At 44.5% G+C, this 13913-nt stretch overlaps 2 protein-coding genes across 2 annotated transcripts; one reads left to right on the top strand and one right to left on the bottom strand.

The window, feature by feature from the left end:
* Nucleotides 1-885: 885 nt before the first annotated feature.
* Nucleotides 886-2052, bottom strand: LOC147437890 (uncharacterized). Its single transcript, XM_086486028.1, has one exon. It carries the CDS (start codon nucleotides 1868-1870, stop codon nucleotides 1124-1126), a length of 747 nt encoding a protein of 248 aa, XP_086342154.1. The 5' UTR covers nucleotides 1871-2052; the 3' UTR covers nucleotides 886-1123.
* A 1928-nt stretch (nucleotides 2053-3980) lies between these two features.
* On the top strand, nucleotides 3981-6040 carry LOC147437889 (uncharacterized). The gene has a single exon (XM_086486027.1). The coding sequence runs from the start codon at nucleotides 4327-4329 to the stop codon at nucleotides 5632-5634; it is 1308 nt and encodes a 435-aa protein (XP_086342153.1). The 5' UTR covers nucleotides 3981-4326; the 3' UTR covers nucleotides 5635-6040.
* The last annotated feature ends 7873 nt before the right edge of the window (nucleotides 6041-13913 follow it).

The following is a 13913-nucleotide window of genomic DNA, read 5'->3' as shown; positions in this document are numbered from 1 at the left end:
ATGCATTTTGATGCTTCTTTGCAAAAATGAATTACGAGAAAAAATAAAAACATCACAATATAACTTAGTAAAACATAGTATAAGTACCATAGTACATACATTTATTAAAAGAATACGTAATACGATTAGTGCTTAGTACAAAATAATCACTATATTGCGATGTGGAAAGGCATGCTTAGTAAGTATGTGGTTTGGACCTAGAATTTGTTACTTGTAACTAGTGACTACATAATTACTATATAGTAATTGCATTGAATTTAGGATTTGCTACTTCTAACTAGCAAGTCAACATAGTTACTATATAGTCATTGTGTGGAATTGGGATTTACTACTTCCAACTAGCAATTACACATAGTTGCTATATAGTAATTGCATTAGACCAAGGATTTACTAGTTCTATGTAGCAACTCCACTTAGTACTATATAGGAAATCTAGAGCTACTTGAAAGTTGCTAGTTCCATCCAGCAATTAGACCTATCATATAGCAACTTATGAATTTTCTAGTTCAATCTAGCAAAAAGCTCCTTACTTCCTACTTAGATCTAAGAAGTACATGGAACCCAAAACTAATTTCTATATGGTAACATGTCAAAAGCTCCTTGTGGTGGGGCGCGCGCAAACTCTTGTTTACATGCAGTCACAGGTGCAATGATAGGTTTGTTGTCTCCCTGTTAAGTTGCGAGCTTACACTCAATGGGACAAGAAGGCAAGCCGGGAGGCTATATTATTAAGACAATTTCTTATAGGACGATCGCCCTCATCAGCAAGCCTTATTAATTTCAATTAAGCCAGGTGATCAATTAGTGAACTTGCTTTACGAAGTTGTCAAGTCCTGACAGGCAGTTTGCAAAAGTTATATGAACATCTCTCAAAAGTTACATTGGAACAGGAATCAGAGAGCTTATTTCATAAGAAGAAGCTACGAGCTTAGAATTATTATTCCGAGGCAAGTGTATTACAAATTACATGAGGGTAAAGGATGGATTAGGGCAGTACCTGATCATGAGCACCTTATAACTAACATGCGGCGTAACACGGACTCGGATATAAGGGGGCTAATTAATTTATTATTGGGAATATGTATATATGTCTATTAGCAGTTATATATGATAATCAACCCAGCTAATTATCATCCGGCATATGCTCCACCAGAGCACTGAATAAAGGAGAGACGAGGGCGACGTGGGAAGCGAGGGTGGGCGACGTGAGCAGCACCTGGATTATGGCGACGTTGGCAGGGTCAGCCAGAGTACTCTTGAGACCGGCGGCGCCACCCAAGGCGGCGGCTGGCACCGTAGCCAGGTCCACGAGAAGACGAGTGGCACAGATGTCATCGGCGGGCACCTCCCGCTGCGCATCGCTGTAGTAGTTGAAGATGGCCATTTGCAGTAGCAGGCCAAGCTGGCGGCCGAGCTTGCTTATGGCCGCCTTTCGGGCACTGCCCAACTGCATTAAGCAGAAGGCCACCCCGTCACCAAGGAGAGCTAAGATAGCCCTCACATTGGTGGCAAATGTGGAGTTGTGATCCGCCGAGGACGTACCATGTTTACTTTGCTGCTGTTCGGCGCTGTAGTACACAGCCGCCACCAGCAGCCCTACACCGGGAATCTCCTCCAGAACCGCGGAGGAAGATTCTGTTCCGACTATTTTGCAGAAAACGGAATTCACCTCGGCCTTGGCGAGCTGCGTGGCCGGCCGGCCGAAATTCTCAGTAGCTTCCGCCACCCATGATGCCTCAGTACTGTGTGGAGGAGGAAAAGAAAAAAGATCTTCTGGAGGGGTGTAATACGGCGGGGGGCCGTGATCTGGCCACCTAGACTTAATGCCAGCGCCATATGGAAAAGCAGTATAGTTACTCCGTCCGCTCATGATTCGACCCGGCTATCTAATTAGTTGCTTGCAACAAGATAAGTATAGCTATTGGGTCTACTGGCTTATTTGATCTTCTACTAGCTATATATATAAGGGTGCCAAGGCACTAGTATTATATAGAAGGCTGAAGCTGAGATGATCAGTGCACTGCCGTCCCAGCCAGCGTATATTATTTCAGGATCTCTCTCTCTCTCTCTCTCTCTCTCTCTCTCTGCCATTTCTGGGCATATTGGGATGATAGGATCACTAGACTGATGAGAGTCATGCGAATATGCCATCAGTATGTTAGGTCTGCACCGCGTGCTATACTTTTCTGACAGAAATAAAATAGAAAGCTTGACCGTGTTATTACATCGATGTATACATTCCCGGGCTTTCTCGTAAAACCCATTTGCTTTATTGAATTAAGGACTAGATATTGATTACTGATTACTAATACATTACAAAAACTTTGAATTGGCCAACTTGCATTAGATTAAAGTGCCTGATTCCGCACAGGCGCGGCCCGGTTCACGTCATTGACTGGTCAGTAGCGATACCCCAATAGTTATTATTATTATTATTGTAAGTAAAGTGGGTTTGTGCCATTGTGGCATGCAGTCATTGCAGTGAGTCCCGAGCCCCGACCAAGACCAAGACCAAGACCAAGGGCTGGCGAAGCATCCGAGATTCCGAGCAACCATATATTATGCAGTGGATATTCTATGCAGTGGAGCGTGCAGGCAGGGGATCATGGGCGGCACGGGCGCGCTAAAATATTGTAATGCCCCCGCATGAGTCCAAAAACATGGGCTCTCGAGTCTCCCTGGCTCCCGAGTCCCATTGTCATTGTCGTCCCGTCAGGTACTCCTGTCTTGCCTACCAATAAATTACCTGTCTATAAGATTCCGCCAGCGAATAACTGGTTGAATTTAAGGTGCAGGGGGGATACGAGAATATTATTAGCTGGCTGCACTCGTGCCACTAATATAAGTGCAGTTGTTCCGAAAAGCTACAAATCTCAAAGGATTCATGCATGCATTGCAATTTGCAATGTGCCCTGTTTGTATATTGCAGCATCGGCTGATATTTTAATACATTCAAATCATAAGATGTCACATGAGGTAATTATGCGCGCAGCTGATTCCAGTCAATGATCGGAACAATGACTCAATATATTGTGTATTCGCACACACTATATATATATTGTGTATATATTTATATTCTATATTCGCATACACAAGAAGATTTAGAAATTTTCTCATGTAGGATAACAGAGTCTTTCTCATTGTTTTTCATACAATGCATAACATCATGAGCTTCTGCTCGAGAGGCACCGTATACCTAGCTAGGTACGATTGGGGGTAGGGGACCCTCGTTACTAATTGACACCTCCATTTAGAGGTGGGATCAGAGGTGGGATCAATGGCTCACGATCATCGGTTGATCGTGACCGTTGGATTGCTTACGGAATACAAAAAATTTCAGTTTCTCGGATCCAGGACTTGAACCCACTACCCTCTCCCCCACGGGATTGACTCTAACCACTAGGCTAATGCGCGCTCGTTGAAAGATGTGTATGGGATAAGTTTATAGATCACGGCGTCGCGGACAGGTTTAAACATAGTTCACACCGAGTTCGCACTGAGTTCACACCAAATTTGGTATGGTGTGCAGCCCTCCCTAATTCACACCGTGTTTACGTCGAGTTCACACCAAATTTGGTGTGGTGTACATATCTCCGAGTTCACGCTTAGTTCACACCTAGTTTAATGTCGATCGGACGGCCCGGATTGCACCCGTCTCGCGACGCCTACTGTGGGCCATTGATCCCACCTTCCTGGGGAGGTGTCATTTAGTGAGGAGGGGACCACCGGCCACATTGAAAATATTGTGAGAATTTGTCCAAAACTTCTTGTGATATATATTGGCACAACGTCCATACTGACGTCGACGTTGTACGGAATGCCCCCGGTCCTCAAATTACCTGGCCAGCTCAGCCTCCCTCCAGGCTACCAGCCAGCCAGCCTAGCCACGAAAATTGTAGGGGTAAATTAATAAGATCAATGTCCAAGATTAATTCTATACCGCATAAAAACTAATCTGGCAGAGCATGAACGAAAGACATGCAGGATCGGCCCAACTGCAGCTTAAGTTCCTGATTCCATGTCGTCCCTCCCTGCATGTTCTGGTAATTATTACTATTATTACATTTAAGAAGTTATTAGACCCTCCCCTACGGTGCCAGTTAGCCCATACTCATGATGGGTAGCGATATTATCATAGCGGCTGCCTCTATATAACAGTATGCGTGGATGTATTCAGACAAAGAGTACTAATAGATCAGTACTACAGCTAGTATATCAATCCCACACATTAGCTGCCTCAGCCTGCCTGCCGCAATTGAGCATCCATCATCAATATTACTATCCACCCCCGACCACTAGCTTTCATCTCTCCAATAACTTCTCCTAATGAATAATATGGCTGCTGCTTATCACGCCTCCTTCGTCCAGAATTTTGGGTCTGACAGCATCGAGCAGCTCCAACAGCTTGTGGCGGCGCAGATTAAACAGCATCATGGCACCCAGCGCCAAGCGCCTCCTTCAGCCGCCGCTGGTCATAATCTTGCAGCGCAATATGTCGCCGGCGCAGACATTGGCCGACTTTATGTCACCGACAATTATACGCCACCTGTAGCTCCCAGCAACTTCAATCTAGCTGGGGTCTTGCCCCTGGGAGCCACCTCCCTGTTGGCCGCAGTACTTGCGGCAGCGCCGCCAATAAAAACAACTGGGGTTGAGCCAGATGTGCCGACGCCAACGACCTTGCACCGCTCCGACGTGCTAGCGGCGGGGTCGCTAGTTCGCGGCAACGTCTGCTCGGCCGTGGATGTGTTCTTGAGATGGCCCGGGCACGGCACTAGTGACAGATATATGATTAGCGACTTCTGGACCTCAGAGGAAGCTGCATACGTGGCATATGGTGAACGCTTGCTTCAGGTTCCCGAGACGGCTTTCAAGCTGGTTTCGGCCCCTGGCAGTGGAGACTACGCCGCCTTGCGCTACTTGGCAAAGGCGGTGCAAAAGAACATGAGCGCTGCAGAGATGGCTCGAGCTCTGCAGGAGGAGGCGGAAGGGCGGCAGTGCCTGGAGACATTCCATACGTCGCCCACGTTCGGGGCGGTGGTGTCTTTGGCGTCATGGTGGTGGGATGACGTCGTAGACTGGCTGAAGGGGGCGGTGCAATGGGTGGCGGATTCGGTGTCCGCGTTTGGAGAGTGGGCCACCAAGCAGGCCAGAGCACTGATAGACAACGTGTTCTCACGATACGAGGGTCTTGTGCACGTCCTGGAGGAAGTGCCCGGCATTGGACTTGGAGTTGCAGCGATATACGCAGTGGCCGGTGATCATGACCACGCCATGGCGGCATTGGCCATCAACCTCAACGGCATTGTCACCGTGGCAGCCACCTCCATCGGTTTTGTCCTTGGGGGGCCCGCGGGGGCCATGGCTGGCGGCGCCATCGGCAAAGCTGCGGGCCTGGGAATCCAGATTGGCCTATCACACTTCATCCACGACCCCAAGCTCCGCTCTGAAGTGGGAGACATCTCCGCCACCCGTTTCATCATCGACGTCTTCTTAGCAGGAGCTGCCTACGGCGGCTCCGTGGGCGTCGCCAAAACTTTGGCCACCCAGCTTGGCTATGGCTTTGTTAAAAAATTTGGTCTGTCCATCACGCTCGCTGCCCTCCTAAGCGAGCTCCCAAATGCTTTAACGTAGTCCAGCTCCTCGTTACAGCTTTCATTGTATCTCGTTGCCACAATATCCATAATATCCGCAAGAGATTCTGTCAAATAGGCGCACCCACGTCGATGGTGTGCACTGTGGGTGCCCTATTCCTTCGATCCTGCATTAAACTGGTCCTCCTCGTTACAACTATGTTATCTTGTTGTCACATCCTCTGGTCCAATAACTATAAGTGTACAGGAATCCCTCCAAATATTCATATCAGCTAGGTGTCCTATTTGCATTTGCATGAGAAATGTGTGCACTTTTTGCATGAGAAATGTGTGTAGATTCTAGATTCTTCCTCTTCCAGGAAGGTTTTCTTAGTGTTTTAGTTTCATTGAATTGGTTTTCTCTCTCCTTCCACGTGGTCTCTCTCCTTCCAGCCCCTTTTGGGGAGCCCCTAATTTAAGCTTCTTGTGAGAGGGTTTGTTATTATCTATATATAACTTGACAATATGGATGCCCTTGTCCTTAAGCACGTCACAAATGAAATGGTACTTGATCTCAATGTGCTACATCTTTGCATGAAATACTACATGCCAATGGGCACTACAACAAAAAGGGCCTCTAGCGACATCCCTAGCGACACTATTTTGTGTCGCTAAGAATGTTGCTATCACCACGTCGCATAGCGACATTCTTAGCGACAAATTTTTTGTCGTTTAGCGACATGATTAGCGACACATTTTTGGTGTCGTTTAACGACATCTTTTAACGAGGTAAGATCCTCCAAGATCCTTCCTTGAGTCCCCATGTTTTATCTTTTCTTCTTATAGAAAAGTATGACATCTTTAATGTAAAAGAAAAAAGTCATTTTCTATGAACACCATGACAATTTGACTATACAATTAGTAGGCTATAGTCATTTTGAACCTGTTCATATAGTGAAGATGAGGTGATCTAAGAGGTGTGATCAAAGGGTCAAGATTTAGAGAATGCCTCCATGTGATTAACTAAGCTAATTAGCACTAGAGAGGGTCTTTATGGTGAGAAAGGGACTTACATCCCAATATTTAAGTGACCAAAAATCTATGATATACATATAAACATCAAAAATATCATGCTCGCATGTATATATGTCAAAATGGTGAAATACAAAAAGATCATACACATACATGAGCATAATTTGACCAAATTGCTTGTTTGTTGGGTTGTTCAAGCTCATCAATTATCAAAATACAAAATAACTGGCTCCATGTATTTTGTAGAATCGTGGTCCTTTCACTTGAATAAAGAACATCTTTTTCAGAGATCAACTTATGTCTTAATCCCTTGATCATGAACAACTAGTGGACTATCCCTCATGTAATCGGCTATAGGTACCACATTTGGGCAACCTGCTGCTAGTTTTGGTCTTCCTTGATCATCTTTTTTCCACAACTCAATTCCCGATTCCCTTGGCATCCAATCAGGTGATTGTGGGTGCATTTTGTATTGCATTACTGGGAGTTCACCTTGCATATAAAAACGGAACTGAAGTGGTTTAGAATGTCCAATCAAAGCATGCTATCCATCGCACATGTACCCTTGAACAAAGGACTTGAAGTTAGGAACTTGCATCATCAAAAATGGTGCTGGCACTGAGCTTTCACATTTGTGAAAATATTCCATCAAATGTGGAAAAGTGAATGTCATTTCTGTTTGCAATCTCTCTGAGAACCTGTTGAACATTGCATCTATGTCCTCATGTGTATGACCCACCATTAAGAATCCCAATTGCACAATTTTGAAAACCCCTTTTGCCACTAGCAAGGACAAGTAAGCAAATAAATAGCGATTCTTATTCTCTCTTGCACAATTTTCTAGTTGTAGCAAAATATTCTCAGGCAGTCTCCGAAATGTAGGTAGGGACATGGCATCTACAACACATTCAGAAGAGGCTGATTGTAAGTTTGGAGAGCTTGTTGTAATCTCTCCATTACATCCTTCAATAGTCAATAGGGGTGTGTTTGTCGAAGCACCTCTATCATGCTCACGCTTCCTTTTTTTTTGGTGGTCTAGAGCCGTCCTTGAGTTCAATGATTTAAACAATGTTACATCGCTACATGGCATACCATCATGGCACAAATCACCTAGTCCATGGTTCTTTTCTCTTTCCAAATTGTGTAACCATAATGTTAGGGATTCAATTGTAGCATTAGGATCTAAGGGCCATAGACCATTGAGAGAGAAATGACCATACATCCCATGGCCATGTCCATGAGTTATCATGCCTGTTAATGATACTTGCAACTGATATGCATTAGCGTAGTCTTTGGAGTTCACACGCAATCTTGGTATTGTTGTCTTCTTTTGGTCCATCTTACCATGTATTATAATGCATAAATACTTATCTTTTTTGAAATGTGAGAACTTACGCCATGTGTAGTATACAATTCTGTCATAAAATCTAATATCTAACCAACCCAAATGATTTTCTCATATTAAATTGATCACTTAATATGGGATAATAAACGGGAACAAGTGTTAAGATATAGATATGTGCTTATAGATCTATCTCAACACGCGGCCAATGGTAAAGGGGCCCAAATGAGAGATGGTCTATCAAAGAGCAAGGCTAACCAATGGAGCATAAGACCTTAGGGTTAGCTTCATTGAAGACCTCCAATAATGTGTGTAAATAGGCTACTCTCAAGTTAAATAGGCCAATTCCATTACATTGGTATCAGAGCAATTGGTTTCTCTTCTCTTGCTTAAGAAGAGAGGTCCTTAAGTAGCCTATAAATAGTTGATGTTGTTAATTATATTAGGGTAAGTGGAACTGGGATCTAATATCGGTTTTGTTGAGCCCACTATGTGGGGGATGGTGCACACCTCGGGAGCTTTGGACTTAATAATGGAGTCTTTTTAGACTTGCCTACGGCTTTACCATTATTGAGCCATAAGAAGTCCGAAAGGAGCTAGCCTTGGCAACTCTGCTATGTTAGACCTACTCCTCTACTCTCTATAATTAACCACTTTGAGCCGTAGATGTAGATACTTAAGAGCCGATTTTCAAAGGCTAAGAGGAGTGGCAACTAAGGTTTTGAATTTCCAAAGCATACACTAAGTACATACATAAATTTTGTTAACATGGCTGACAATAATCAAGAGAGTAGAATGAACATTGATAACTTTGATTTTGCACATGAAGGTGCTAATGATGATGCTCCCATGTTTGTGAATTATCTCGTCACTAGGTTGCAGCAAGCTATGGGCAACCCTGCTTTGCAAGCCGAAGTTACTCAACAACTTCGTGCTTATGGAATTTCCCTTCCTCTCCAAGAGGAGAGAGAGCTTAGGAGGCCTCTTGAAGAGACCCCCAAAAGAAGAGTACTCTCTCCCATTCGAGAGGAGGAATACAAAGAGCAAGAAATCAAGGAAAGTTTAAGTTCCTCTGAAGATGTGGCTCCACAAAGACGGTGGTCTAGACGATCGCCTACTCCTCCCAAGAGGAAAAGATCAACACATAGTCCTTCTCCTCATCACTCTGAAAGGCAAGAGAGGAAACAAAGGAAGAAAAGGGCTAGGAAGAGGTCACCCTCTTCTCCTTCTTCTTCACCTTCCTCCTCTTCCGATGAAAGTTATGGCTATTCTCCTAGAGAATACAAGAGGGGAGGACATCGCAAATCATTTCCTGCATGGCGAAGGTCACAAAAGCTAAAGAAGTTCAAGGAGGGAGGAAAGAGTATCTCTTTTCTCACCTGTGATGGCACCTTCGGTGCTATCGACAAAGTGTTGGCCTTCATCCAGCATGATGCGGCTTTTGGAGATGAGGGCTTCACAGAGTCCTCCAAGCTACGCCATGTAGCTATGCACTTCCAAAAATCAGCTCGTCAATGGTGGGCTAGCCTTCGTGGAAATGGTGAAGGCCCAAAGACATGGAAAACTCTACGAGTTTCCATCATGAAGCAATTCCTTGCAAGCGATGCAAAGGACAAAGTGCTTACCGAATGGCGCAGCTTGAAGCTCCTCTCCCATGAGTCTATCCACAAATATGTAGACAAGTTTTGGGATTTACATCTCAAGGCTACTGTCTTTCAAAAGATAGACTTTGTCGAGCAAAGGCAGCAATTCTGTGCGGGATTACCTGAAGAGATGGACGAATACATCAACTCTCAACAGCCTGGTACTATTAGCCAAGTAATCCATCACACCATGGTTGCTTCACACATTAATTTCCATCAAGGGGCTAGACGTAATGTCAAGCCCATGGAAAACAAAGATAAAAATGATGCAAAGGGAAAACCCAATGTTCAAAATACTTCCCAAGCCAATTCCAACAACAACAACAATCGGTCCAAGGAGAAGGGAGTTTACAAAGGTAAAAACAAACTCTCTCCTGAAGAGCTTGAAGTTTTTCGCAAGGACCATAAGTGTTTCAAGTGTGGGGAGCAAGGACATGGCTATCGCTCTTGCCCCAAGAAGAATACTCGCAATGAGACTCCTAGGGCTTCCACCATCGAAGCCCCAAAAGAGGATGCTCATTGCAAAGGATCACCACTTTCCTATGCTTGGGGAAAGGTAAGAGAGCATGATGCCTTCATCTTGTTTGACCCTGCTCTACTCTTAACTTCATATCAATGGAGTTGGCCACCAAGTTGGGCATTTAAGCTTTTGAGATGGGAGATATAGTTGTGGTTGATGCAGCTTTTAAGGGACAACAAGCCTCCGTTACTCCCTTGATTGGGAAGTTGAGGCTTCATGTCCAAAGCTATGTCGACAAGGAAGACTTCTTTATCTCTCCTCTCCAACATGAGGATGTTATCCTAGGGGCACCATGGTTTGATCGCATGGCTGCCAACATGAAGTTCCCTGAAAGGAGAATCTACTTCACCTACAGGGGAAAGAACATGTATATAGATGCTAGTGAGCGTGGTCACACTATTCCACTTGTAAATCCTCTTGCTTTTGATAAGTCAATGAAGAGCTCAGTTTCTGCGTACATGATTTTTGTCAAAGAGTCTCTAAAAGATACTAATGTTTCATCAAATGTAAATGGTAGGAATCAAGAAGAATTAGACTTGTCTAATTTTCTAAAAGGATTCCAAGATGTGTTCATCGATGATATCCCTATGGACTTACCTCCAAAACAAGGGGATGATGACCATCGCATTGAGCTCCTTCCTGGAAGCTCACCACCTAACAAGCCTCCTTATCGAGTCTCACAAGCTCAACAAGAGGAGATCATGAGGCAAGTACAAGAACTGGTAGACAAAGGGATGGTGAGGCCTAGTTACTCTCCCTTTTGTTCTCCAATCCTTTTAGTGCAAAAGAAAGATGGTACATACCGTATGTGTGTGGACTATCGAGAACTAAACCATATAACTATCAAAAACAGATTTCCCGTACCTCGGGTAGAAGATGTGTTTGATAAGCTACAAGGCTCTACCTACTTTAGTAGGATTGACCTTAAGAGTGGCTATCATCAAATAAGGATAGTGGATGAAAATATCTTAAAGACCACGTTTCGCACAACGTTTGGTCTTTATGAATATCTAGTCATGCCTTTTGGCTTGACTAATGCACCAGCTACGTTCAATCGTTTGATGGAAAAAAAATTTAGACCATATCGTAAATTCACTGGAGTGTTCTTTGATGATATCATTATCTACTCCAAGTCTTTGGAGGAACATAAGCAACATCTCCAAGTGATTTTTCAAGTATTGAGGGAGAACAAGCTTTATCTCAACCAAAAGAAAAGCGAATTCTTCCTTCAAGAGATTCAATACCTAGGTCATATTATCTCTAAAGATGGTATCCAAATGGATCCATCAAAGTTACACTACAAGAGGTTGCGTGCTCTTGTGACCCTGTTAGCGACGGAAATACACTGGGTTTTTATAACCCCCGACGTCGCTAAAAGCGTCGCTATATGCGACGCTATAGGCGTCGCTATATGCGTCGCTATATAGAGACGCTCATAGCGACGTTTACACAGAAGTCTATAGCGACGCTTATAGCGACGCTCCAGAGCCATAAATAGCGACAGTTATAGCGACGCCCGAGAGAAAAAAAATTTGGTGACAGAGCATTGAATGCCCTGCCACCCATCAACCATATTGTACTTGATTCACTTTTTAAAAAAAGTGCAAGGGTAGATAATAGACCCAAAATAGTCACCCACAAGACGCATTGTTTGCAAAATTGACAAGCGTAAAATTGACAATTGTACACATCATAGGCAAAATGAATTGATTGGCAAATGTAATAATGACAATTGTACAACATCGTAGGTATAAAGAATTGACTGGCAAAATGAACTGCGGTGACAAATGTAATAATATACATGGTTCAAAAAGACGTATAAAATCCGTCTCATGATACATAAGCTATGAGAAACCCTAAACTAATGCTATCTAGCTACGGCTAAACTGATGTCGTCTAGTCAGACGTCTCATCGCGTCCAAGCGGAGTATCTATCGGATTCTGCAAAAAGAGACAATAAGACAGCTTTCAGTAAGTATAAACATATAACGACATTTATAAAACAATACAAAAAATAGAAAAGAGTAAACCCTAATATTAACCATGCCGCCGCGAGAACTGAGAATGTCCATCAGGGCGTTTAAGCCCTTCCTGCCTGCGTACTCGCGCTCGTACGGTGTGGGATCACGTCCTGTCATCGACCACTGTCAAAACATACAAAGATTTCATTATGTTAGAATTAAAAAACTCATAAACCCTAAACTATCGAACATAAAGAGCAATGCGAAAACACTTACAAAATCGGCCTCAAATGATGCCCATCCACCGCTCCCCAAGTGGTGCGAGCTCCCTGCCTCTACTCGCGCTCTGGCTGCATCCTTTTGTTGCTTCCACTTGCCGGGATTCTCGCGCGCTGCTTTCTTCGCATTCTTCCAATCTTCTTTGGCCAGCCAATCTGGCCTGTTCCACCCATGCTTGATTGCTTTTTTCACTTCGGAACGCTTGTGTTTGCAATATTCGCGCATTCGAATCTTCATCAGGTCTTCATTGAAGCGATGATCCCGTGTTGGAACGGGAAACTCATCATGAAGTATGCTGATGACTCTGGCTTTTAAATCACTTGGTACTTCACTCCATTTGTTTAGTATGTAGTGTCTAAACAGCTGAGAGCAAAGACCACGCATGCGCGAGATCACCTTCTTGCCGTCATCATCCATGATGATGTCACCGCTGAAGTCGACGGAGTAAGGCAAGCCCTCTGGCCGGTGCCGCATGAACCTGGGTGTCCCGGCAGGAGTCTCTAGCGGCGTGTTGATGCGGGTACGGACGTCAAGTGTCTCCACCGGCGTCTAGGCCCCGAAGCGAGGAGTGTCGAGTGGGATGGCTCCTAGCGGAGTAGGTAGAGGTGTGTAGCTGTTAGGAACAGTCAGCCGCGCAAAACCTGGCATAGATGGCAATGTTGTGGCTGGTGTGGGGGCGGGCAAAGAAGGGGAGGGTAAAGAGCCTCGTCGAACACGAGGCGGTGTGGAGGCATCGGCGGCCGAATCCCCACAACAACCGCCACCGCCACCACTAGAGCGCCGGTGTCTAGACGAGTGTGAAGATCGTCTCGTCGACACCGAAGCTTCGGAGCCGGCCGAATGCTCTGAAAGAGAGGGAGATGCGGATGGAGTAGGAACGCGCGATGATGCGCCAGAGCGATGACGCTCCACGTACCACTGTCTCTGCTGCGGTGACAAAGAAGAAAGAAACTCCTCATCATCCACACCTGCATTAAACACACGAATATTTAAACTTAATAATGAATGAATAGAGTAGACAATGACGCAAAGACCATTAAATACAATGACGTAATGACGCATATAAATACAATGACGCAATGAATTGAGTGATAGAAGAGGCAAGTCGAAAACTCAGAATTTTCAATCAAAAGATGTGAACGCGAGTAGAAAAGAGCGTTATACACCATGGAAGGTACTTAGAGAGCCAGAGCTTTTACAACACGGAGCAAAATTGTTCAAATACAATATTTGTGGCTTTAAGAGATCTCTCTCTCATCCTCGCATAACTCAACATAACTTCCTATATCTATATAGAGCTCTCCGTTTAAACACATATCCTCTGTTTCATTTTGTAGCTCCTCTGCATGCACCCCATATAGAGTAGTAGCATCTTGATGCTCGTCTGGCACCACCGCAGTAGCTTCTGATTGAGCATCTTCTCTGATCTCCTCCATTGATGCCGTTGTGATTGGCACATGGTAGCCTTCATACATCCTTGCACTATGAGGGGCTACCTCTATGACGTACCACCAGTTTGATGTAGACTTTGAAGGATGAAATATTACCTGCCAGAGCCACATA

Source organism: Adiantum capillus-veneris, chromosome 17 (genome assembly GCF_014529385.1).
Source record: "Adiantum capillus-veneris isolate H3 chromosome 17, ASM1452938v2, whole genome shotgun sequence".
Lineage (NCBI taxonomy): Eukaryota > Viridiplantae > Streptophyta > Polypodiopsida > Polypodiales > Pteridaceae > Adiantum > Adiantum capillus-veneris.
This window is presented reverse-complemented; position numbering and strand designations above follow the sequence as displayed.

Excerpts from the sequence above, each read along its gene's own strand:
- LOC147437890 (XM_086486028.1), bottom strand. The coding sequence starts at position 1,870 with ATGAGCGGACGGAGTAACTATACTGCTTTTCCATATGGCGCTGGCATT.
- LOC147437889 (XM_086486027.1), top strand. The coding sequence starts at position 4,327 with ATGAATAATATGGCTGCTGCTTATCACGCCTCCTTCGTCCAGAATTTT.